A 24,280-nucleotide genomic window follows, 5' to 3' on the forward strand; every position below is an offset into this window, starting at 1 on the left:
TTGTGCTTTTTTTGAAAAGCAAAGGCTACTGGAATATTAAAAAAATGTCAATATTCAATAAAAAATTACTTTATTTGAAAAACATGTCTAAATATTTTTAAAACATATTCTAAAAGTAGCAACAATTCAAAAATCCTTTATAAATATATTTATTGAATAATACTTCGACAAAATATGAATGTAAGTTCATAAACTGTGAAAAGAAATACAAGAATGCATTCGGTGTTGACAGCTAGATTTTTTGTAGACATGTTCCATAAATATTGATAATAAAGATTAAGTTTTTTGTGACGAAATGTTTAGAATGAAGTTGATGAATCAAAATGGATCTCTATTACAATCCCCAAAGAGGGCACTTTAAGTTGATGATTACTTCTTTGTCATGGGTGTCAAACTCTGGCCCGTGGGCCAAATTTGGCCATCCGTGTAATTTAATTTGGCCCTTGAGTTAATATCAAATTAACATGAGAGCTGACCCGCCGGTATTATAACACCGCATTCATCGCTAATACTCATACTTACCAACCCTCCCGATTTTCCCGAGAGACTCTCGGATTTCAGTGCCCTTGCCGAAAATCACCCGGGGCAAACATTCTCCCAAATTTCTCTCGATTTCCACCCAAACAACATTGGGGACGTGCCTTTAGGCACTGCATTCAACGTCCTCTACAACCTGTCGTCCCGTCCGCTTTTTCTCCATACAAACATTGTGTCGGCCCAGTCACATACTATATGCGGACTTTACACACAAACAAGTGAATGCCATGCAAACTTGGTCAACCGCCATACATGTTACACTGAGGGTGGCCGTATAAACATTTTTAACACTGTTACAAATATGCGCCACACTGTGAACCCGCACTAAACAAGAATGACAACCACATTTAGGGAGAACATCCGCACCGTAACCCAACATAAACACAACAGAACAAATACCCAGAACCCCTTGCAGCACAAACTCTTCTGGGATGCTACAATATTTGAAAATCGATTTTGCACGTCACTATAAAGTTATTTGTGGGCCGGATCTGGCCTGAGGACCTTGACTTTGACACCACTGTTCTAAACGTTATTATCTAATCATGCCAAATATTATATTGTTATATAGTGTATCACAAAAAATATGTTAGTAAAGATAACATTAGTTTGTACATGAACAAATGTAATAATGGAGTGCATTATACAATGGTATACCGTATTTCCTTGAATAGTATGCGCCTGCCTAGAATTACTGCCGGGTCAAACTTTTCAAAATAATTAGCTTATGATTAGAATTTCCACAGGGTCAAACTCGTCACGTCACGAGTGACACTTCCCCTGTCATCATTTTCAAAATGGAGGAGGCTGATTTCAATCATTTGAAATTGCATAAAGGGAAGAAGATTAAGAGCTATTCAGTATCATTTAAGGTCCAAACTATTGAATATGCTAAAAAGAACAGTAAGCAGCTATGTTTAATTAATATACCGTAGCTGCGTGTGTCAAATATTAGTCATTAAATGACTCCCGCCTCCTGGTGGTAGAGGGCGCTAGTGATCCTTCTTGCGACTACTCGGCTGCAGAAGAAGTGACAACAAGCAGCGATCGTTTATTTTTTCCTCTCGCTTGCACTTTTAACATGGAGGATTACATATCTAAAATAAAACCGTTTTCTAAACTGGACTTTCAATCGAAGCAGGAGGTAATAAAGGAAGATCTCCGTCGAGACAGAGAGACTTTTAAAACTGAAGAAAGATAAGGAAGACTTCTATAAACAAGTTATCGATGCTTTTGATCAGAAGGAGCTGCGCATGGACTTCATTTATAAGTAAAGGTAAGACCATAATAACGTTTTTTTTAATTAAATGTGCTTTTCATGATGGTATCCTTACATCACACTCAAATTTATAAGTGCAGGCTTAAATTTAACGCATGCCTTTGGTAAACGCCAGAGTGAGAAGAAGTTTTAAATTAATTAGCGCCCCTGTTATGCCCGTTTGATTGTGGACTATTACTGACACCTTGTGGCGATGTGAAATGCTGCGAGTAATTAGTTTGGCACTTCCGGTTTAGTTTGGACACTTCCGGTTTACGATGTTAGTTTAGTTCATTAAAAATGAGAAGTAGACGAGTTGTGTTAACTCTTACAAGCCTTGGAAAAGATACGTCTGTAAGTAAATTGTTTAACTTGTTTATGTAACTCAATACTAAGGTGGAAAGTGGCCAGATTTGATAGTAAGATGTGTATTGAAAAACGATTTTTGTGCACTATTTTAATGAATGTTTGAGGATTTAAAATGGCTGCCGGTCGCATATTTCCACCATCGAAATAGTTTCAACACTCAGCAGTATTTGTTTGGTAATAATGCTGTATATTTATGTAAAGCTAATGTTTACATATTGTTTATTACATTTCAGTTTGTTAATTGAATCATACAGCTTATACATTGTCATTGCGTGTATTTCAGTTTTACAAGAATAATAATAATAATAATAAAAAATAAAAATCCAGTGCAAGACAAAGCAAGATCAACAACAATAAAGAGCCTAAATGGATTCATCTGCTTTGGAACTTTATTAGAATGTCCTGGATTGGTTGTTAGCTGTTTGCCAAGCTTAATAACCTCAACACATTCAGTGAGGGCAGAAAAGCCCCGGCGGCAAGTCAAGGAAATGCGGTAATGTCAAATGATATGGATTTTAAATAATGAGATCCATTTGAATTTGCGGCCCTCTGAAGGCAGACATTACTGCGATGTGGCCCTCGATGAAAACAAGTTTAACACCCCTGAACTAAAATGTCTCAAGTGCTAAACAGGTGAAAGGTTAGACAAATTTCCTTCATTGACTGTTATTATCTTCAAAGTAGCGTCACAACTCTTGTAGGTTCATCCCTCCAGTTGATTGTAGTAGTGAGTACCGTTCACATTTACATCCATACGGTACCAATTCCGGGTACCTGGCAACCGATATTGCTACTGTGTGTTCAAATGTGCTAATAAATGTTCTAAAAAACTGGGCTGTCCAGTTGTTGCCTTGTTTTCTTACACTTCTGTGTCTCATTTGCAAGCGTCTGCACTTTATCTTAGAGTAGACTTTGCATGCAGTAGCCATTCCAAGTTGTTAGATGGCAGTAGTGCATGGACTACAGAGTGACTACAGAGTAGTCTATGCACTAGGAATACTGTAGGAAGTAGTCTTTGCCATTAAGTTGAATGCGCCAGTCTTTTCTTTTGCTAAGTCCTACAACTTGGGGCGGTATAGCTCAGTGGGTAGAGTGGCCTTGCCAGCAACTTGAGGGTTCCAGGTTCGATCCCCGCTTCTGCCATCCTAGTCACTGCCGTTGTGTCCTTGGGCAAGACACTTTACCCACCTGCTCTCAGTGCCAATCACACTGGTTTAAATGTAACTTAGGTATTGGGTTTTACTATGTAAAGTGCTTTGAGTCACTAGAGAAAAGCACAATATAAATATAATTAATTCACTTCACCTGCGATGAGGTGGCGACTTGTCCACGGTGTACCCTGCCTTCCGCCCGATTGTAGCTGAGACAGGCACCAGCGCCCCCCGCGACCCCAAATGGAATAAGTGGTAGAAAATGGATGGATGGATAATTCACTCCACTTCACTAACTGTAAACTGTAGCTATGGTATTTGTTACATTTAACAAGCGGTAGAAAATGGATGGATGGATGGCATATTACATCATTGCAACCTGTTTTATTGTAATATGCATCTTTGATGGAATTTGGAATTGTTGAAATCGCTAATGCGGGCTTCACGGTGGCAGAGGGGTTAGTGCGTCTGCCTCACAATACGAAGGTCCTGAGTAGTCAGGGTTCAATCCCGGGCTTGGGATCTTTCTGTGTGGAGTTTGCATGTTCTCCCCGTGAATGCGTGGGTTCCCTCCGGGTACTCCGGCTTCCTCCCACCTCCAAAGACATGCACCTGGGGATAGGTTGATTGGCAACACTAAATGGTCCCTAGTGTGTGAATGTTGTCTGTCTATCTGTGTTGGCCCTGTGATGAGGTGGCGACTTGTCCAGGGTGTACCCCGCCTTCCGCCCGATTGTAGCTGAGATAAGCACCAGCGCCCCTCGCGACCACAAAGGGAATAAGCGGTAGAAAATGGATGGAGGGATGGATGAAATCGCTAATACTAATCGATAGAATGCCTATTGGTAAATCTCATGTAAATTAGCAGCGAGCTGTCTTATTTTGAACAGTGGAACAGTTACTGTACTTTTCAGCGCCTTTATGTTGCTTTGGTGACATGGGAAACTGTAACATTACGTAGAGGCAGTCCGGCTCTAAGGGCTTGACAGCTTGTTTCCCAACAAAGTGTTAAAGCCGGTTGCAACATGGGCAAAGGTATCAAAATATGGAAAAGCTTTGTAAGGTACCTATGAGAGTACCAAATTCCATACCAATCCCTGTTTGTGTGAGTGACAGGAAGAAAAGCTCTTGTTTTGTTTGTGTTGTGTGAATTATATTTATATAGCGCTTTTCTCTAGTGACTCAAAGCACTTTACATAGTAAAACCCAATATCTAAGTTACATTTAAACCAGTGTGGGTGGCACTGGGAGCAGGTGGGTAAAGTGTCTCATGCCCAAGGACACAACAGCAATGACTAGGATGGAAGAAGCGGGGATCGAACCTGGAACCCCTCAAGTTGCTGGCACGGCCACTCGACCAGCCGAGCTCTGCCGCCCCATGTATAAATCTCGAGATTACTCAACTTTTTCCACCCCAGAGAAAAAAAAGGTGTTTTTTATTCTGATCGATACGATATTGGTCTTATCATCTATCATAGAATGCTCAGAGGTAGTTAGTTTTTAGATATTCGTTGTTGAATAATTGATAACAGAGTAAGACCTACTGTTGACTGGTTTGAACAGATTGAAGAAATCAAAGTTCACGCTGAGATCCCTGAGATGTTTTTGTTTGTATAAAACGTTTGGACACTCCGTGCATTAAACTCAAATATGCAAATGTTAGAAGTGCAAGCTCAAAAACTGTAAAAATGTCTCCGTTTCAAATCCGCACTTGTAGTCGCACATAAAGCATCATAGTTTGCTTAATGAAGTGGACCCGGCTTCTCACCTTGTGCCAGCAGCCTGGTATTGGCAGCCCATCGTGTCCCTGCACAGTCACAAAGCAGAGAAATGGTCAATAATGAGTCACAATACACACTAAAAAGTGCTGGGTTATTCTGATAACCCAATTTATTAGTTGCGAGTGTTGGGTTGAGTTTTGGAGTTATTTTTATGAAGAGCAATCAATTTTTTGGGGTTATAATGGTATTCATTTAATTTAATGTAACCTCAGAGGACAAAGCTACGAGCAATGAAAGACTGGGCTTTCTGCTCTGCCGCTCACAGTCTGTGGAACGCTCTCCCTGACCACCTGAGGGCATCACAGACTGTGGATGCTTTTAAAAAAGGCTTAAAAACCTTTCTTTAAAAAAGAAGCCTTTTTTTAAAATTAGATATATGCATATTAGTTCTAGCTATTAGGCTGTTCTAGTTTTTTTTTTCCATTTATTTTTCTTGTCTTTTTATTTTTGTTTTTTTTATACACTGTAGCACTTTGTGGTTGTTTATGCAATGTAAACAGTGTTTACAAATAAAATATATTATTATTATTAATTAAATAGCTGGGATTTCAAAATTAGGAACCATTTTGGGGTTGTTTTTCAATGAGTAATGCATTTTTGGGTAAAAGGCTTTTTTTATTATTAAAAAGTTATTTTTTTCTCGAAGGAAATTTTATTATGGATTCATTTAATTAAGAATATTTACAATCTTGAACATGAACATATTTGAGCATGCTGTATAGGACTACTATGACCATACATGGCAATTATTGTAAAAAAAAAAATATCAGTCATATCTTGCTTTTGAGTATATTCTAATGGAATAAAAATAATTGTGATCAGTAGCTGGGAAGGAGTAAGACAAACCAGCAGTACAATTGATCATTTTTAACCAACTATTGGGTCAAGAAGCTCTTAATTGCGCAACCCAATATTTGGGTTGGGAATAACCCAACATTATTTGAGCATAACTCAGCTTTTGTGTTAAATAAATTACACTCAATAGTTGGGTTATGAATCAACCAACATTGAGTTAGCATAACTCAACTTTTGAGTTAAATAATTCAACGCCAAAATTGGGTTGAAAAAATTTTACCCAAAATGTTGAGTTAAAATAACTGAAATAAGAATATTAAAAGCCTACTGAAAGCCACTACTAGCGACCACGCAGTCTGATAGTTTATATATCAATGATGAAATATTAACATTGCAACACATGCCAATACGTCCGGGGTCGTTAACTAAATTGCAATTTTAAAATTTTGCGCCGAACTATCCTGCTGAAACGCATTGTAGAGGACATTTTGTTCCAGCACTGTTCCCAGCTATAAGTTGTCTCTTTTCATTGCATAAATCCACAGTATTTTGGACATCTGTGTCGCTGAATCTTTTGCAATTTGTTCAATAAATAAAGGAGACGTCAAAGAAGAAAGCTGTAGGTGGGAAGCGGTGTATAGCGGCCGCCTTTTGCAACACAAACACAGCCGGTGTTTCATTGTTTACATTCCCGAAAGATGACGGCGAAGCTTTACTATGGAACAGAGCGGTCAAGCAAACACGGTACACAAAGTACAGTGTATTATGCAGCGATCATTTCGAAAGATCCAGTTTCGAAGAGGGTCCCTTGCGCAGGGCAGAGATGGGCATCGCCACCACCCGTCGACTGGTGCTGAAGAAAGGTGCGTGGCCGACATTCAGGTTGTACAGGTACGACCATATAATCTCACTAAAACACTAGTAACACAATAAGCAGATAAGGGATTTTCCAGAATTATCCTAGTAAATTTGTCGAATGACATCTGAATCGCTCCCACTGTATAGTTTTTTTTTTTCTAGTCCTTCACGCTCACTTTCCTCATCCATTAATCTTTCATCTTCGCTCAAATTAATGGGGAAATTGCCGCTTTCTCTGTCCGAAATGCTCTCGCTGCTGTTGTTCAGATGTGAGGAGCTCCACAACCCGTGACGTCACGCCCATATCGTCTGCTACTTCCGGTACAGGCAAGGCTTTTTTATCAGCACCAAAAGTTGCGAACTTTATCGTTGATGTTCTCTACTGAATCCTATCAGCAAAAATATGGCAATATCGTGAAATGATGAAGTATGACACATAGAATGGACCTGCTATCCCCGTTTGAATAAGAACATCTCAATTCAGTAGGCCTTTAAACATACCTGTCAAAATATTGTTTTGTTTTCAATGAATACTTAAGCCTACTACGCTACTGTATCTTAATGTTGGTCATAACAGGGTTACTTGGAGATCCAAGTGTTTACTGAGGTGATATTTGGTGAAAAAAGCTTGAGAAGTACAGTAAAGTGGTTTTAACATCTGTAATGTACACAACGTATCAAAGTAGCCCCCACCATACTTTCCTTTCTCGATATGCGGAAAAGGTTTGGACACACCTGCGCTAATGCGAGAAAAGAGAGCAGGAAGAGAGCAGAGTTACTGTACCACAGGACACAGGGCCACAGGGGCGGAAGGAGGAAGAGGAGGAGGCGGAGGAGAAGAAAGTGCTCCTTCCACACCAGACACATCTTTCTTGTCATCACAAGCCTGTCAGCAAGAGTCAGTTAGACACGCACAACTTGGAGGACGGAAATGGAAGAGGTGGGAAATTGGAAAAGAGATGCAGCACTCATTAAGGAGTTGTGTTCAGTGATGGTGTGTGTGTGTGTGTGTGTGTGTGTGTGTGTGTGTGTGTGTGTGTATCCACATACCACAGGACAGGGTTGGTCTAGACCTGGAGGACCCTGTTCTCCCTTCTGACCCTTCAGTCCTCTCTTCCCGACAGTTCCCCTGTCACCCTGAATAGCACAACACACCAAACACGAATGACAAACACATTTCGGAAGAACATCTGCACAGTAACACAACAAAAACATAACGGAACAAATACCCAGGATCCATTGCAGCACTAACTCTTCCGGGACACTACAATACACACAACCCCCACTACCCCCTGCATCCCCACCCCCAGCATCAACCCCGCCCCCCGAACCCCGAGCAAGAGGAGGTTGAGGTGAGCGAGGGTATAGCTCCAGGTTTGATTCCCGCTTCGGCCAACCAAGTCACTACCTTTGTGTCCTTGGGCAAGACACTTCGCCCACCTGCTCCCAGGGCCACCCAAACTGGTTTAAAAATGTAACTTAGATTTTAGGTTTCACTATGTAAAGCGCTTTGAGTCACTAGAGAAAAGCTCTATATAAATATACTTCACTTCACTTCATCTGACGGGTTCTACAGTCTAGTCTACAGCGGTGTGTTCGATCGGAAGAATTTTTTTGATTTATTTTTTTGAATTAAATCAACATAAAAGACACAATATACACTTACAATTAGTGCACCAACCACAAAAACCTCCCTTTTTCAAGACAAAAATGTCCCTTTTTCATGACAAAGAATAAAAATTAAAAATAAAAAAAAGGACCCCCCCTTAAAACAAGTAAAAGACTCTAACATAAAATCTGCTTAGTGAGAAGAATTATCTTATCAGACAGAACATAAGCAAATATTACCCTTATTTGAGATATTTAATCTTACTTAGATTTCAGTTTTTGCAGTGTACAGTATATTCTACAGCAGGGGTCAGCAACCTTTTTGAAACCCAGAGCTACTTCTTGGGTACTGATTAATGCGAAAGGCTCCCAGTTTGATACACACTTAAATAAATTGACAGAAATAACCAATTTGCTCAATTTACCTTAAATAAATAAATTATATATATAAAAAATGGGTATTTCTGTCTGTCAATACGTCGTACATTTATTTTTCTTATTACGAAAGGTTTTTTGTAGAGAATAAATGATGAAAAAAACACTTAATTGAACGGTTTAAAAGAGGAGAAAACAGGAAAAAAATGAAAATTCAATTTTTAATCATAGTTTATCTTCAATTTCGACTCTTTAAAATTCCAAATTCAACCGAAAAAAATGGAGAAAAACTAGCTAATTTGAATCTTTTTGAAAATTTTTTAAAAATAATTTACAGAACATCATTAGAAATTTTTCCTGATTAAGATTAATTTTAGAATTTTGATGACATGTTTTAAATAGCTTAAAATCCAATCTGCTCTTTGTTAGAATATATAACAAATTGGACCAAGCTATATTTCTAACAAAGACAAATCATTATTTATTCTAGATTTTTCCAGAACAAAAATTTTAAAAGAAATTCAAAATACTATGAAATGAGATTTACATTTGATTCTACAGATTTTTTAGATTTGCCAGAATAACTTTTGTTTTTTTTAAATTTTTATCATAATAAGTTTGAAGAAATATTTCACAAATATTCTTCGTCGAAAAAACAGAAGCTAAAATGAAGAACTAAAATAAAATGTATTTATTTGTCTTTACAATAAAAAAAAATACATTTACATGTAAATTGATTAAAATTGTCAGGAAAGAAGAGGAAGGAATTTAAAAGGTAAAAAGGTATATGTGTTTAAAAATCCTAAAATATTTTTTTAGGTTGTATTTTTTACTCTAAAATTGTCTCTCTGAAAGTTATAAGAAGCAAAGTAAAAAAATAAATGAATGTACTTAAACAAGTGAAGACCAAGACTTTAAAATATTTTCTTGGATTTTCAAATTCTATTTGAGTTTTGTCTCTCTTAGAATTATAAATGTCGATCAAAGCGAGACCAGCTTGCTAGTAAATAAATACAATTTAAAAAATAGAGGCAGCTCACTGGTAAGTGCTGCTATTTGAGCTATTTTTAGAACAGGCCAGCGGGCGACTCATCTGGTCCTTACGGGCTACCTGGTGCCCGCGGGCACCGCGTTGGTGACCCATGGTCTACAGTATATTCTACAGTATATTTTGAGTTATATTTTTATATAGCGCTTTTCTCAAGTGACTGAAAGCGCTTTACATAGTAAAACCCAATATCTAAGTTACATTTAAACCAGTGTGGGTGGCACTGGGAGCAGGTGGGTAAAGTGTCTTGCCCAAGGACACAACGGCAGTAACTAGGATGGCACAAGCGGGAATCGAACCTGCAACCCTGAAGTTGCTGACACGGCCACTCTGCCAACTGAGCTATTCCGCCCCACTATTCTACAGTATACAGTATTTTCTACAGCAGTGTTTTTCAACCTTTTTCGAGCAAAGGCAGATGTTTTGCGTTGAAAAAATCCAGAGGCGCACCACCAGCAGAAATCATTAAAAAAAAGAAACTCAGTTGACAGTAAAAAGTCGTCACAATTGTTGGATATGACTTTAAACCATAACCAAGCATGCAACACTATAGCTCTTGTCTCAAAGTAGGTGTACTGTCACCACCTGTCACATCACACCCTGACTTATTTTGAGGTTTTTGTTTGTGCTCCCGTAGTGTTTTAGTTTGTGTCTTGCGTTCTTTTTTGGGTATTTTCCTGTAGCAGTTTCATGTCTTCCTATGAGCGATATTTCACACATCTACTTTGTTTTTATCCTAGGTGGGGACATTGTCGATTGTCATGTTCGGATGTACATTGCAGACGCCATCTTTGCTCCACAGTAAGTCTTTGCTGTCGTCCAGCATTCTGTTTTTGTTGACTTTGTAGCCAGTTCAGTTTTAGTTTTGTTCTTCAATGCTTAGGGAAACGCTCCCCAATAACAATATCACTGACATTTGTGAATGTTTTGTACCCACCTTCTCTCCTCGGTCGCCTCTGTTTCCTTTCTCTCCCGTAAAGCCCGGCAAACCCTGGCCATAACAGAAATGATGAGGTCAGAAGCTACTTTCGATATAAGATTTGAAATATTCAAGTAACCAATTATTTGAGATACTCACATCAAGTCCAGGCTCCCCCTGCCTGCCCTGTAAACACATGACACATGTCTCATTATGGGGTGACACGGAATGGAAGAAATGCTGTAAATGCAGTGCCGGTTCAATGCTTTTTATGGCCCGACACAGGTCTCGAATTTTAACATTTTATGGTTAATGCAAGTGTTGCCTTAAAGGAGAGCTCATATTTTAGTGAAAGGGCACCAAGGCAAAAATGTTCTTTCGAGGCAGGGGCTCCAAAGCATGTATATATATATAAACATGTGTCATATGTATGCATATATGTACATATATGTGTTCTGGGCATGACGTTAAAGTGCATCTGGCAGTGGAGGCCCCTCTATGGGGGTCTTGGGGCCATACTTGCCAGCCCTCCCGGAAATTCAGAGCCTGTCCCGAAAACCTCCCGGGACAAATTTTCTCTCAAAAATCTCCCGTAATTCAGGCGGAGCTGGAGGCCACGCCCCCTCCAGCTCCATGTGGACCTGAGTGAGGACAGCCGGTTTTCACGTCCGCTTTACCACAATATAAACACTAGGGGTGTGGGAAAATATCGATTCCAATACGAATCGAATCGTTTACGTTGTGCAACTCGGTGTGATTCTCTTTTTTTAAAAAATCGCTTTTTTTTTTAATCAATCCAACAAAACAATACACAGCAATACCATAACAATGCAATCCAATTCCAAAACCAAACCTGACCCAGCAACACTCAGAACTGCAATAAACAGAGCAATTGAGAGGAGACACAAACACCACACAGAACAAACCAAAAGTAATGAAACAAAAATGAATATTATCAACAACAGTATCAATATTAGTTATAATTTCAGCATAGCAGTGATTAAAAATCCCTCATTGACATCATCATTAGACATTTATAAAAATAATAAAAAAGAACAATAGTGTCACAGTGGCTTACACTTGCATGGCATCTCATAAGCTGGACAACACACTGTGTCCAATGTTTTCACAAAGATAAAATAAGTCATATTTTTGGTTCCTTTAATAGTTAAAACACATTTACATTATTGCAATCAGTTGATAAAACATTGTCCTTTACAATTATAAAAGCTTTTTACAAAAAAAAAATCTACTACTCTGCTAGCATGTCAGCAGACTGGGGTAGATCCTGCTGAAATCTATGTATTGAATGAATACACAATCCTTTTGAATCGGGAAAAATATCGTTTTTGAATCGAGAATCAAAAAAATCGATATATTATCGAATTGTGACCCCAAGCATCGATATTGAATCGAATCGTGAGACACCCAAAGATTCACAGCCCTAATAAACACCGTGTGTGCCCAATGACATTATAACTGTAGCATGACCGAGGACCAGTTCTTGGTTTCTTATGTGGGTTTATTGTTAGGCAGTTTCATTAACGTCTTCCCAGCGCGGCAACAACACACAACAACAGCAGTCACGTTTTCGTCTACCGTAAAGCAGTTCGTCCGCCATAAACAGCAATGTTGTGACACTCTTAAACAGGAAAATACTGCCATCTACTGTACATGCACCACAACACCTCCAGGCAACTTCAACCCTTTACTGATACCCTCCTCCAATCACATCCCATCTCCCCGATTGTAAATAACCTGACGTAAATAATCAAATGTATTTCTAATGTATATACTTGTTCTTATGCTATGTGAACTCACTATGTTCTCTGCTGGCTGTACATATCCTACTAAGTAAGACCTACACTGTTTCAATGTCCATTTCAGGCCTAGTACCTGACTGCCCCCTAGCCAGGGATACGGTGAAGACCTCAACGGCGGTAGATTTAAGAACTACCACAACGGCTGTAAAGGTAGCAGAAGGCTGCAGCAGAAAAGGGTCCCAGGCGTTTTGGACTCCATGCCACTGGACCCTGACCCCGATTCTGTCAAGGATCGTGGAGTGACTGCCTGTGCCCCAGTCTCCCCACGTAAAACAAAGTCATGCACAGGCAACCACCATAAAGGGATACACCCTTACCAGGAGGATCGTCATACTTGTTCGAGTGACCCCCTTGGATCTAGCATAATATTGTGAGAGTCCAGTCCATAGTGGATCCAACATAATAGTGAGAGTCCAAATAACCGTGTTAATACCAAGGGGCCGGCCCTGGGTAAATGTCTCAATGTTAAAGTGCTTACTCTTTCTCCTTTAGCTCCTGGAAGACCCACCAGGCCCGGAGAGCCAGGTGAACCCTGAAGGCCGTCCATTCCCTGCAGCCAGAGCGTAAGAACACATGAGTCACACGGCCTTATGTTTGATTCCTAAACAAGACGACTGAACAATCGTCACTCACGTGGCTTCCTGGAACACCAACGTTACCCTTCTCCCCTTTTATGCCGAATCCCGGCTCCCCCTGAAGTGCAATAGAGGAGCATTTAACGAAAGAAAATAACACGTTGTAGTCCACATCACATGTTGTCCGTCTTCCGTTCTTACCTTGGGACCAGGCATGCCATGCAGACCCTAAAAAAAAGACGGGATTTGTAAGTATGTGATGACCAAATTGCTTCTCTGGCACCAGCTGTACTCACCATAGATCCAGGTGACCCGGAAAGTCCTGGTGGGCCTGGTGGGCCAGGAGGGCCTGGCTGGGAAATCATTTGAACCTGGGCAAAGAAATCAATCGTCGTAAGCACCAAGTCCATTGCAGTAGATTTCAATAGTCATATTTTATCTTCATGGCCAACCTTTCTATGATTGCTGAGAGACTCAAGCATACTTTTGCTGAATAATTATCATTTTGCAAAGGACTCAAGGTAATCAAAACTACAAGAAAGTGATTGCGTTTCAGCGGTTTTAATGGCAATTTAATTTATTTATGCTTATCAAAGCTCTGACAATTACGCTCACAGGTTTTCTAGCACCATTTTGCAGTTACGGGGCAAAATTACACCAAAACAATTGTTTTTAATAGAGATGTCCGATAATATCGGCAGTCCGATATCGGCCGATAAAAGCTTTAAAATGCAATATCGGAAATCACCGGTATCGGTTTCACAAAGTAAAATTTATGACTTTTTAAAATGCCGCTGATTACATGGACGTAGGGAGAAGTACAGAGCGCCCATAAACATTAGTTTATTGGCCCAGTAACACAATATTGACGGCTTTTCACACACACAAGTGAATGCAAGGCATACTTGGTCAACAGCCATACAGGTCACACTGAGGGTGGCCGTATAAACAACTTTAACACTGTTACAAATATGTGCCACACTGTGAACCCACACCAAACAAGAATGACAAAACACATTTCGGGAGAACATCCGCACCGTAACACGACATAAACACAACAGAACTAATACCCAGAACCCCTTGCAGCACTAACTCTTCCGGGACGCTACAATACACCCCCCCGGACCCCCTACCTCGCCCTCCTCATGAGAGCATGTCCCAAATTCCAAGCTGCTGTTTTCAGGCTTAAAAAAACAACAATAATAATAAATATGGCAATGCCATGTTGGCATTTTTTTTCCATAAATTGATTTGATTTATTTTGGAAAACCTTGTTACATTGTTTAATTCATCCATCGGGGCATCACAACAAAATTAGGCATAATAACGTGTTCATTCCACAACTGTATATATCGGTATGGGTTGATATCGGAATCGGTAATTAGGAGTTGGACAATATCAGAATATCCGATATCGGCAAAAAAGCCATTATCGGACATCTCTAGTTTTCAACATACCTGTATTACAGTTAAAAATGGCAGTTATAACGGGCGTCAATGTAGCAAACACTGTGTTCTTAAGAGAACATGTGTATACCGTATTTTCCAGACCATAGGGCGCACCGGATTATAAGGCGCACTGCCGATGAATGGTTTATTTTCTATTTTTTCTCATATATAAGGCGCACCGTATTTTTGGAGTCATATTATTATTTTTTTTTTTCTAAATGTGAAACCCTATCTTGTGGTCTACATAACATGTAACGGTGGTTCTTTGGTCAGAATGTTGCATAGATGATGTTTTTCAGATCAACTTTAAGTCACTTTCTGACAGTCCCTTCAGGATGCGTTTTGTGGGCGGTCTTATTTACAGCAGCGTCTTTCTCCCCGTCATCTTTGTCGTAACGGTGTAGCGTGCAAGGACGGGAGTGGAAGAAGTGTCAAAAGATGGAACTAACTGTTTTAATGACATTCACACTTTACTTAAATCAACAACGGAGCAGCATCTCCTCATCCGTGGCTCATAAGTGCAATAACGCCGGAACTGTGCCCCCGTGAAAAACTGTCCGACCGGAACGCTCTAATAACCAAAGTTCCTTAGGTGAATACTGTAAATGTCAGGTTTGTCACTGACAGTTTAGCTATATTTTGGTTTTTCCTCTGTCTTTATTTCCTGTCAGCGCTCTTATTTTGGTTATTTACTGCTTTTCTCCCTGAGCGCTGTTTCCCCTCAGCTGCGACTGATTGGCACCTGGCCACACCTGGTGTCAATCAGCCGGCTACTATTTAAACCTGCTTTGTCATCCAGTCAGTGCTGGAGTATTGTCGCTACTACCTGTCATCACTACCTGTTGTGCTAATACTTGTCGTTGTTTGCGGTAAGCTGTTCCTGTTTGGTAGTTCCTAATAGCTATTTACAGTTTGCTGTCTCCTAGCTCTATTGTTTCGTGTTTTCCTGTTAGCTAGATCTTGTTAGCCATTAGCTGTTTCCAGTTTTTCTGTTTGCTGGTTCCTGTTTTCAGTTTGGCTATTCCAAGTTCCTGGTTTGTGTTTTACATTTATTTTGAACATTAAATCATGTTTTCCTGGACAAAGCTGTCATCTCTGCATCTTGGGGTTCGTCACCAACACCTTGTGACAGTAAACTCACTACACCAGTATGTTTTAGCGCTTTCATGACGAGTTTACTGACATACATAAGAAAGAACTTTATGCTACTTTATATTAGAAATGGCAACAGTAGAGGATAATTGTCCCATAACAAGAAGATAGAGAAAAATAAGCTCATCGACTACGGTGTCCAAACGGACTACAAAGGCGGACACACGGAATTTTTCAGGACTTATGCAGATCAGCAGGTACCAGAAGGTAAGAAAAGTTTCTTTTGCATAATATTGCGAAACAAAACGCCAGATAATGTCTTACCTTATACACACAGCATAATAATACTTGTATGTTTAATGCGCCGACAATCCATGAAGCGGTGTGGCTTCACAGTTTACCAAAGTCGTCTTAAAACATTTTAATGGATTTTTAAGCGCCGTGTATAATGTTCTATATTTTCAATGGAACATGTAAACTGTTGGTGTGGTTTACTTGAGTCACATTGCAGTCTGCACGTATCTCTTATGTTTGACTGCCATCTACTGGTCACACTTACCATTTCACCATGTACCAACAAAAATTGCTTTGAGGTCAGTAAGCAAAACCAGAATTATTACGTACATTAAGCGTATCGGGTTATATAAAGGATTTTAAGTCCAGAAAATACAGTACTTTATTTTTATACCCTATTTTAACAATGTTGAAATAAAAAACAACAACAATGCAATTCAATATTTAAAAAAAAAACCCCTGTGAAATTTCAAACCGAACAATCATATCACACAAGTAAGATAATGGATGTTTTGGGGCCCTCGGGATGCCCAAAGACGAATAAGGAAATAGTACTGACCAAGTTGTCATCCAGTCTGCAGTCGCCCTTCTCTCCTTTCTGTCCATCCATACCCTGTGTCACAAAGTGCAAGATGAAGTAAAAACACCTGTTTATACTTGATTCATCCATCTATCCATTTTCTACCGCTCGTCCCTTTTGGGGTCACATTGATAGCCACTAGAATACAACATACTTGCAAACCTTGAGACCTCTGATTTCGGGAGATGGGGGGCGTGGTTTGGGGAAGGGGTGTGGTTGGGGGCGTCGTTAGGAGTCAGGTATTTCATTTATATATATATATATATATATATATATATATATATATATATATATATATATATATATATATATATATATATATATAAATAAAAGAGATACTTGAATTTCAGTGTTCATTTATTTACACATATTCACACACACAACACTCATCTACTCATTGTTGAGTTAAGGGTTGAATTGTCCATCCTTGTTCTATTCTCTGTCACTATTTTTCTAACCATATGCATGTACATAGATGGCAGTATTAACCTGTTTAAGAGTGTCACAACATTGCTGTTTAAGGTAGATGAACTGCTTTACGGTAGAAGAAAACGTGACTGCTGTTGTTGTGTGTTGTTACTGCGCTGGGAGGACGTTAATGAAACTGCCTAACAGTAAACCCACAAACATGCTGTTTATATTGTGGGAAAGTGGAGCTGGAGGGGAGCGTGGCCTCCGGCTCCGCCTGAATTTCGGGAGAAAATTTGTCCCGGGAGGTTTTCGAGAGAGGCGCGAAATTTCGGGAGGGTTGGCAAGTATGGAATACAATTAACATTATGCTTGAGTAAAACACAACAACCGTAAACATGCTGTTAATTAAACATAGCATTATTAAATTATTCAGGCAGATTTCTTTTAAACGACTCGACCATTTTAAGATTGTGCAGGTGTGCCTAATAGAGTGACCAGTTTGTGTGTCAGCTTACAACTTACCGCAGGCCCGGATAGACCCATCTCTCCCTTTTCTCCTCTTTCCCCTTGCTGTCCTATTTCTCCGATGTCACCTTTAGATCCCTGCAGGACAAAAATCAGCACCAATGAACAGCTGAAAAAGAAACAAACAAAAAAAAACATGTACAGTATTGTCATAAATTTCTTGTAAGCACCTTCTGGCCGTCCAATCCAGCCGGCCCCGGTAAACCGAGCTCCCCCTGATGCAAACACAAAGAAGAGCCTCTTTTTATTTCATGCATAATTACAACATTTAATATAATTCTTTGTCAAACACAGCCACTTTAATCGTCAAGATATAATAATAACATTGGCATTACTGTACCTTTTCTCCTTGAGAACCTCGGGGACCTGGTGGTCCAGGTGGGCCCTGGCAAAACAAGCCAAACCAAAGTTGGGTGCTATTTACATTTCAAATGATTGATGGATTGAATTGATTGATTGAAACTTTTATTTGGTAGATTGCAGAGTTCAGTACATATTCCGTGCAATTGACCACAAAACGGTAACACCCCAATAAGTTTTTCAACTTGTTTAAGTTAAAATAACGACATGCAGCCAGTCCAAATCAATCAAAACAAACTAAAAACACCAAACTTCCCAAAACAATTCAGTTCTGAGCCAAAATACACTAAATATCGGACACAGTGTGTTGTCAAGCTTATGAGATGCGATGCAAGTGTAAGCCACTGTGACACTAGTCTTCATATTTTTAATGTTTTTATTTTATTTTTTTTATAAAGGGCTGTGATAATAATGTAAATAAGGGATTTCTATCCACTACTATGTTGGAATTCTTATTATTATTTATACTGTTGTTGATGTTATTCATTTTTGTTGGACTACTTTTGGATTGTTTTGTGTCATGTTTGTGTGTCCTCTTAATTGCTCTGTTGATTGCTATTCTGAATGTTGCTGGGCCAGGTTTTGGAATTTCAATTGCATTATTATGGTATTATTGTGTATTATTTTGTTGGAATGATTAACAAAAAACAAACAAACCAAAAAAAAACCCAACAAAAAAACTCACAAACATTATTTTTTTTGCAGCCAAATCTGATAATATACAATTATTGACGACATAAAAACCCGAAAAGTAATATTTAGTGGCTAAAATTTTAGGTACACCTGCACAATCTAATTTGAAAAAGAGATTCAGAATAAATAATACTGTATAACAATACATTGATATTGATAATAATTAGGGCTGTCAAAGCTAAACAATTAACTAATGCGATTTATCACAAAAGATTATCGCGTTAATCAAGAAAAAAATCATAATAATCGTGCAGTTTATTTCTGGTGACCGTAAAATTGACTGCCTTTTTTTTAACCAAGTAAATAAAACTGTTTTGGGAAAATAAAAGAAAAAAACATTTGAAAAAAATGTTGTTGTATAACATTTGGAATATAGAATTGCATTTATGTCAAAAATATTAGAGTGTCTGTTAAAGTTAATTAAATTAATGATTATTATTAATGATTAAATAATATTGTAATTGGAATTTACTGCGAATAATTGCATCCATCCATCTTCTTCTGCTTATCTGAGGTCGGGTCGCGGGGGCAACAGCCTAAGCAGGGAAACCCAGACTAAATTAGGTCAAAAGTTTTGTATTTGAAAAAAACTAAAGTTTGAAACTGATGAAGACTTGGCGTTGAATAATGAAAAGTACATTAGTCTATTCAAAAGACAAATAAATGCGCACATATTTTTAGGTTGAACATAAATATGATTCACTCTGGTAAAAAAAAAAATAAATAAATAAAAAAAAATATATATAAATATATATATGTCACACCGCGGTGAGGGAAGTCTTGTCTTGGTTTTTCTGTCTTGTGATTTACGTGTTTTATTTTTAAAAGCTACCCTCTTGTTTCAGACCACGGGCCCTTCCTCTTGTGTCACCAGTCTGACGTCATCCCTGATTCCTGATTGTTTCCACCTGTTCCCCATCACTCCCACGTCCTATTTAAGCTCACTTCTCCGTTTGTCCTTTGCCAGATCGTCTCGTCTATCGTGCCTTTCCAGCGTCAGTGTCCATGTCCTTGATTAGCTCCTTGTCTTGCTCCTGTTTTCCTAGTTACCCTAGTTTTTGCTGTAATTTTGAGTTTACTTTTTCCTCCTTCGAGCGTCCTTGGTTATCCTTCGTCTTCCAAATTTCAAATTTATTGCCTCATTGATTGAGTGATTTTTTGTTATTTATAGTTAGTGTTTATATATAGGTTGTTTTTGTGTTTTTCCCTCCTGTTGGAGCGCTTTTCGTTTATTCTTATTAATATTCTTTTTTTGTTGGAATTTCCTTAGATAAGTATTCCTCCTTACTTTTGTGGAGTAATTTTAAGTTAATTGTTTATCCTTGGAATTATTTTTCCGCGTGTTGATTATTCTTGTGAAATTTTTTTGCATTGGAGGTAAAAAGTTGTTTTAAAATAAAAGCTTTATTTTTTTTTTAACTTCTTCTCTGCATCTGGGTCCTCTCCCTACTCCGAGTTGTAACAATATATATCCATCCTATATATCCATCCATTTTCTACCGCTTGTCCTTTTTGGGGTCGCTGGAGCCTATCTTAGCCGCATTCGAGCGGAAGGCAGGCTACACCCTGGAGAAGTCGCCACCTCATCACTGGTATGTATACATATATATATATATATATATATATACATATATATATATATATATATATATATATATATATATATATATGTATATGTATATATATGTATATATATATATATATGTATGTGTGTACAGTATATATACATATATATATGTATGTGTGTACAGTATATATATCTATATGTATGTATGTACAGTATATATATATATATGTATGTATGTATGTACAGTATATATACATATATATATATATATATATATATATACACTCTGCAATGAGGTGGCGACTTGTCCAGGGTGTACCCCGCCTTCCGCCCGATTGTAGCTGGGATAGGCGCCAGCGCCCCCCGCAACCCCAAAAGGGAATAAGCGGTAGAAAATGGATGGATGGATATATATATATATATACTGTACATACATATATATATATATATATATATATATATATGTATGTATGTATGTATATATATATATATATATATATATATATATATATATATATGTATGTATGTACAGTATATATATCTATATGTATGTATGTATGTACAGTATATATATATATACTCTGCAATGAGGTGGCGACTTGTCCAGGGTGTACCCCGCCTTCCGCCCGATTGTAGCTGGGATAGGCGCCAGCGCCCCCCGCAACCCCAAAAAGGGAATAAGCGGTAGAAAATGGATGGATGGATGGATATATATATATATGTATGTACAGTATATATATCTATATGTATGTATGTATGTACAGTATATATATATATACTCTGCAATGAGGTGGCGACTTGTCCAGGGTGTACCCCGCCTTCCGCCCGATTGTAGCTCAGATAGGCGCCAGCGCACCCCGCAACCCCAAAAGGGAATAAGCAGTAGAAAATGGATGGATGGATATATATATATATACTGTACATACATATATATATATATATATATATATATATATATATATATATATATATATATATATATATATATATATACATATATATATATATATATATATATATACATATTTTTTTTATTTTTATATTTGAGCTTTTGTTTCTTTTCATACTGAAATCTCATTTTACATTTTCATTTTAGCTTCAATGCTCAGATTTTTCTTTTTCCGATTCAAATGTATTTTTTTGTCAGATTCGGACTTATTGCTCAAATCTGGCATGGTGGGCGTATCATCAACTGAAAGGGACGTGGCATCATTAAATACAGGTGTGCAAAAGGGATGGGGGGCATGTCGTGTTGCCTTCAGGGGATGCAATACGATGCTGATTATTCATTAGGTATTGAGGATTGATCCAACATGAAATTAAAAACACAAAATGAATGGAATCAATTCATTTTTAGAACTGGGATGGATAAGTGAAATATAGGCTGCTATTTACCATAAGACTGAAAAAAAAACATTTGGAAAAAGAACATTCTGGAAGTGCTTAAAATAGGATTTTAATCTGAAAAAACAGAAGCTAAAATATCAAAACGTATAAAAGTGAAAAAAGCAAATAAATAATTGATTCAAACTAATTACTAGAGTGAAACGATATTATATTCAACATGAAATACATACAGGATAAGATAGGATGCCTATCCTATTCGGATATAATCCGGTTAGGATTGGCAAATATAAACCTTGGCTTCAGCCTATTCCTTTTTCGGTCATTCTTTTTCTTTTCTTTTCTTTTTGTGTGTAAATTTGTATGATTGTTATATATGTATAATCTGTACTGTTTAACTGCTCACACAAAATGGTTAATAATTGATGGTTGACAGAGCGCTACATTTACTACGTTACATCTACTTGAGTAACTTTTGGGATAAATTGTACTTCTAAGAGTAGTTTTAATGCAACATAATTTTACCTGAGTATATTTATAGAGAAGAAACGCTACTTTTACTCCGCTCCATTTGGGCGGTTTAGCTCGGTTGGTAGAGTGGCTGTGCCAGCAACTTGAGGGTTGCAGGTTCGATTCCCGCTTATGCCAACCTAGTCACTGCCGTTGTGTCCTTGGGCAAGACACTTTACCCACCTGCTCCCAGTGCCATCCACACTGGTTTGAATGTAACTTAGATATTGGGTTTCACTATGTAAAGCGCTTTGAGTCACTAGAGAAAAAGCGCTATATAAATATAATTCACTTCACTTCACATCTACTTTCAGCTCACTACTCGCTACTGATTTTTTCGATCTGTTAATGCACGCTTTGTTTGTTTTGTTTTGTCAGACAGACCTTCAAAGTAGGATCTATCACATGCCTGCATTTCACCAATCAAATGCAGTCACCGGTGACCTTTGACTCCATTTCACCAATCAAACAGAGCCAGGCGGTCACATGATTAACTGCACCCTTTTTTAAATTTAAATTTCAACATTTACAAACTGTTGAAAATAATAATCAAAGTAAGTACAAAAACAGTACATAACTGTATAAAAAACGTACTAAACAGCGCCAGGGGGTTGTAAATTCAAAGTAACTAAAATACAATGCAAAAAAAAAAAAATATATATAAAATAAACAATCACCCAATCTCAGTAAATAACTTAAATTTGGAACACAGCATCATTGTTTTCACTGCTTTTTGGTTGTTAGAGATAGAGTGTTTTAATGTAGAGTTGTAAATCCTTTTTAAAGGCACAAAAAACAGGTCGGGTTTTGAGAAACTTACATTTATGAATATAAAACTTAGCCAATAGGTAAAATTCATTTTCCAATTTTTTTTAATACAGTGTAAAACCACATATATATTCTTTAATATATATTATTGTTTTAGTTGCTTAAGAGATATTCTTGGCTCTGAATTTTTTCATTGCTATCTTTATATTTTTGTGCATTACTTGTTGCCGTCATCATTAAACGAACAGGTTACTCATCAGTTACTCAGTACTTGAGTAGTTTTTACAATATACTTTTTACTTTTACTCAAGTAAATATTTAGGTGACTACCCTTTACTTTTACTTGAGTAATACATCTCTAAAGTAACAGTACTCTTACTTGAGTACAATTCCTGGCTACTCTACCCACCTCTGATGGTTGATTATATGACCGAAATAAACTTATTTCATTCATTCATTCACATAATACATTGCTGTAGTTTTCCAAAGTGGTCGCTGGCGATCACTGGAAACGAGTATGATTGTCCTCCTGTTGGTGTGACGCCTGTGCGTGGAATCTTTTAAAGTGGGGCAGACTGCTGCACAGACAGCCACCACACTGTCCTTGGCAAAGAGAAGGCTAGGGTCCAATGGCATGGGGACCAAGATAATTGGGGGCCCCTTTTTGCTGCAGCCTTCTTCCGCCTTTGAGACTGCTGTGGAACTTCTATGCAACCATCATCCACCGGTCTTTTTTTTCCCCAAAGTACAAAACCCTTAATTTAGTTCCTTATGCATAACAACATATTTATTGTCATCCTTTGAGCTCTTTTCAACATTTTTTTTCCACTCTCATAACTCAATAAAGTAAGCGTGATATTGAACATTAAACACCCCCCGCCACAATAAACGTACCGCTGAAAAGGTCATTTTAGATACAGTCCGTGTATCGGCTATCCTTTACCCGTAATTGTGTGCAGGTGTACCTAATAAAGTGTCAGTCATCTGTGATGCAGAATGACAGGCAAATATTCTGGCATGCGTGTGCAACATAAATGAATGACAAGAATTCCCCGCGCATGCTCCTTCCACCCCAGAGCAATTTGTACGCTGGTCAGGGAGGGCCCGCTGCCTTAAATCAAGCTCTTACATCTTACATCCCCAAGAATCCGCAATGCTACACTTATTACTTTTCCCTCTGAAGTAGCCATCTTGAAGTCATAAAAAGAGGAAACCGCGTTGCCTCCTGGAGATGTACATGCTGCTCTTCCTGCTCCCTTCTAATTCATCACCTCGTGTTTGTCTTCCATAACGCCATGGCAACCCTTGGTTTGTTTATATCTTATTTTCTGTCATCGTCCCATGCAAACCATTGTGCAAAACCCAAAACCAGTGAAGTGGGCACGTTGTGTAAATCAGAGGTGCCCACACTTTTTCTGCAGGCGAGCTACTTTTCAATTGACCAACTCGAGGGGATCTACCTCATTTATATATATCATTTATATTTATTTATTTATGAAAGAGACATTTTTGTAAACAAGTTAAATGTGTTTAATGATAATACAAGCATGTGTAACACATATAGATGTCTTTCTTTCACCAAGACAAGAAT

At 38.1% G+C, this 24,280-nt stretch overlaps 1 protein-coding gene and 1 long non-coding RNA gene across 2 annotated transcripts in view; one reads left to right on the plus strand and one right to left on the minus strand.

Moving 5' to 3' along the window:
• The window catches only part of LOC133553636 (collagen alpha-1(XXIII) chain-like), a 409,393-nt gene that overhangs the window by 8,101 nt on the left and 377,012 nt on the right, over positions 1 to 24,280 (minus strand). The window contains 13 exon segments of the mRNA XM_061902087.1: positions 5,084 to 5,122; positions 7,534 to 7,635; positions 7,800 to 7,886; positions 10,718 to 10,771; positions 10,859 to 10,885; positions 13,001 to 13,072; positions 13,156 to 13,215; positions 13,299 to 13,325; positions 13,394 to 13,468; positions 16,491 to 16,544; positions 17,445 to 17,525; positions 17,618 to 17,662; positions 17,788 to 17,832. Coding sequence (XP_061758071.1) covers positions 5,084 to 5,122; positions 7,534 to 7,635; positions 7,800 to 7,886; positions 10,718 to 10,771; positions 10,859 to 10,885; positions 13,001 to 13,072; positions 13,156 to 13,215; positions 13,299 to 13,325; positions 13,394 to 13,468; positions 16,491 to 16,544; positions 17,445 to 17,525; positions 17,618 to 17,662; positions 17,788 to 17,832 — 768 coding nt within the window.
• LOC133553638 (uncharacterized) lies at positions 2,075 to 12,899 on the plus strand. The gene is made up of 3 exons (XR_009806967.1): positions 2,075 to 2,149; positions 10,521 to 10,581; positions 12,587 to 12,899. It is a non-coding gene; the product is annotated as an uncharacterized LOC133553638 (long non-coding RNA).

Source organism: Nerophis ophidion, linkage group LG05, assembly GCF_033978795.1.
Source record: "Nerophis ophidion isolate RoL-2023_Sa linkage group LG05, RoL_Noph_v1.0, whole genome shotgun sequence".
NCBI classification, from domain to species: Eukaryota; Metazoa; Chordata; class Actinopteri; order Syngnathiformes; family Syngnathidae; genus Nerophis; species Nerophis ophidion.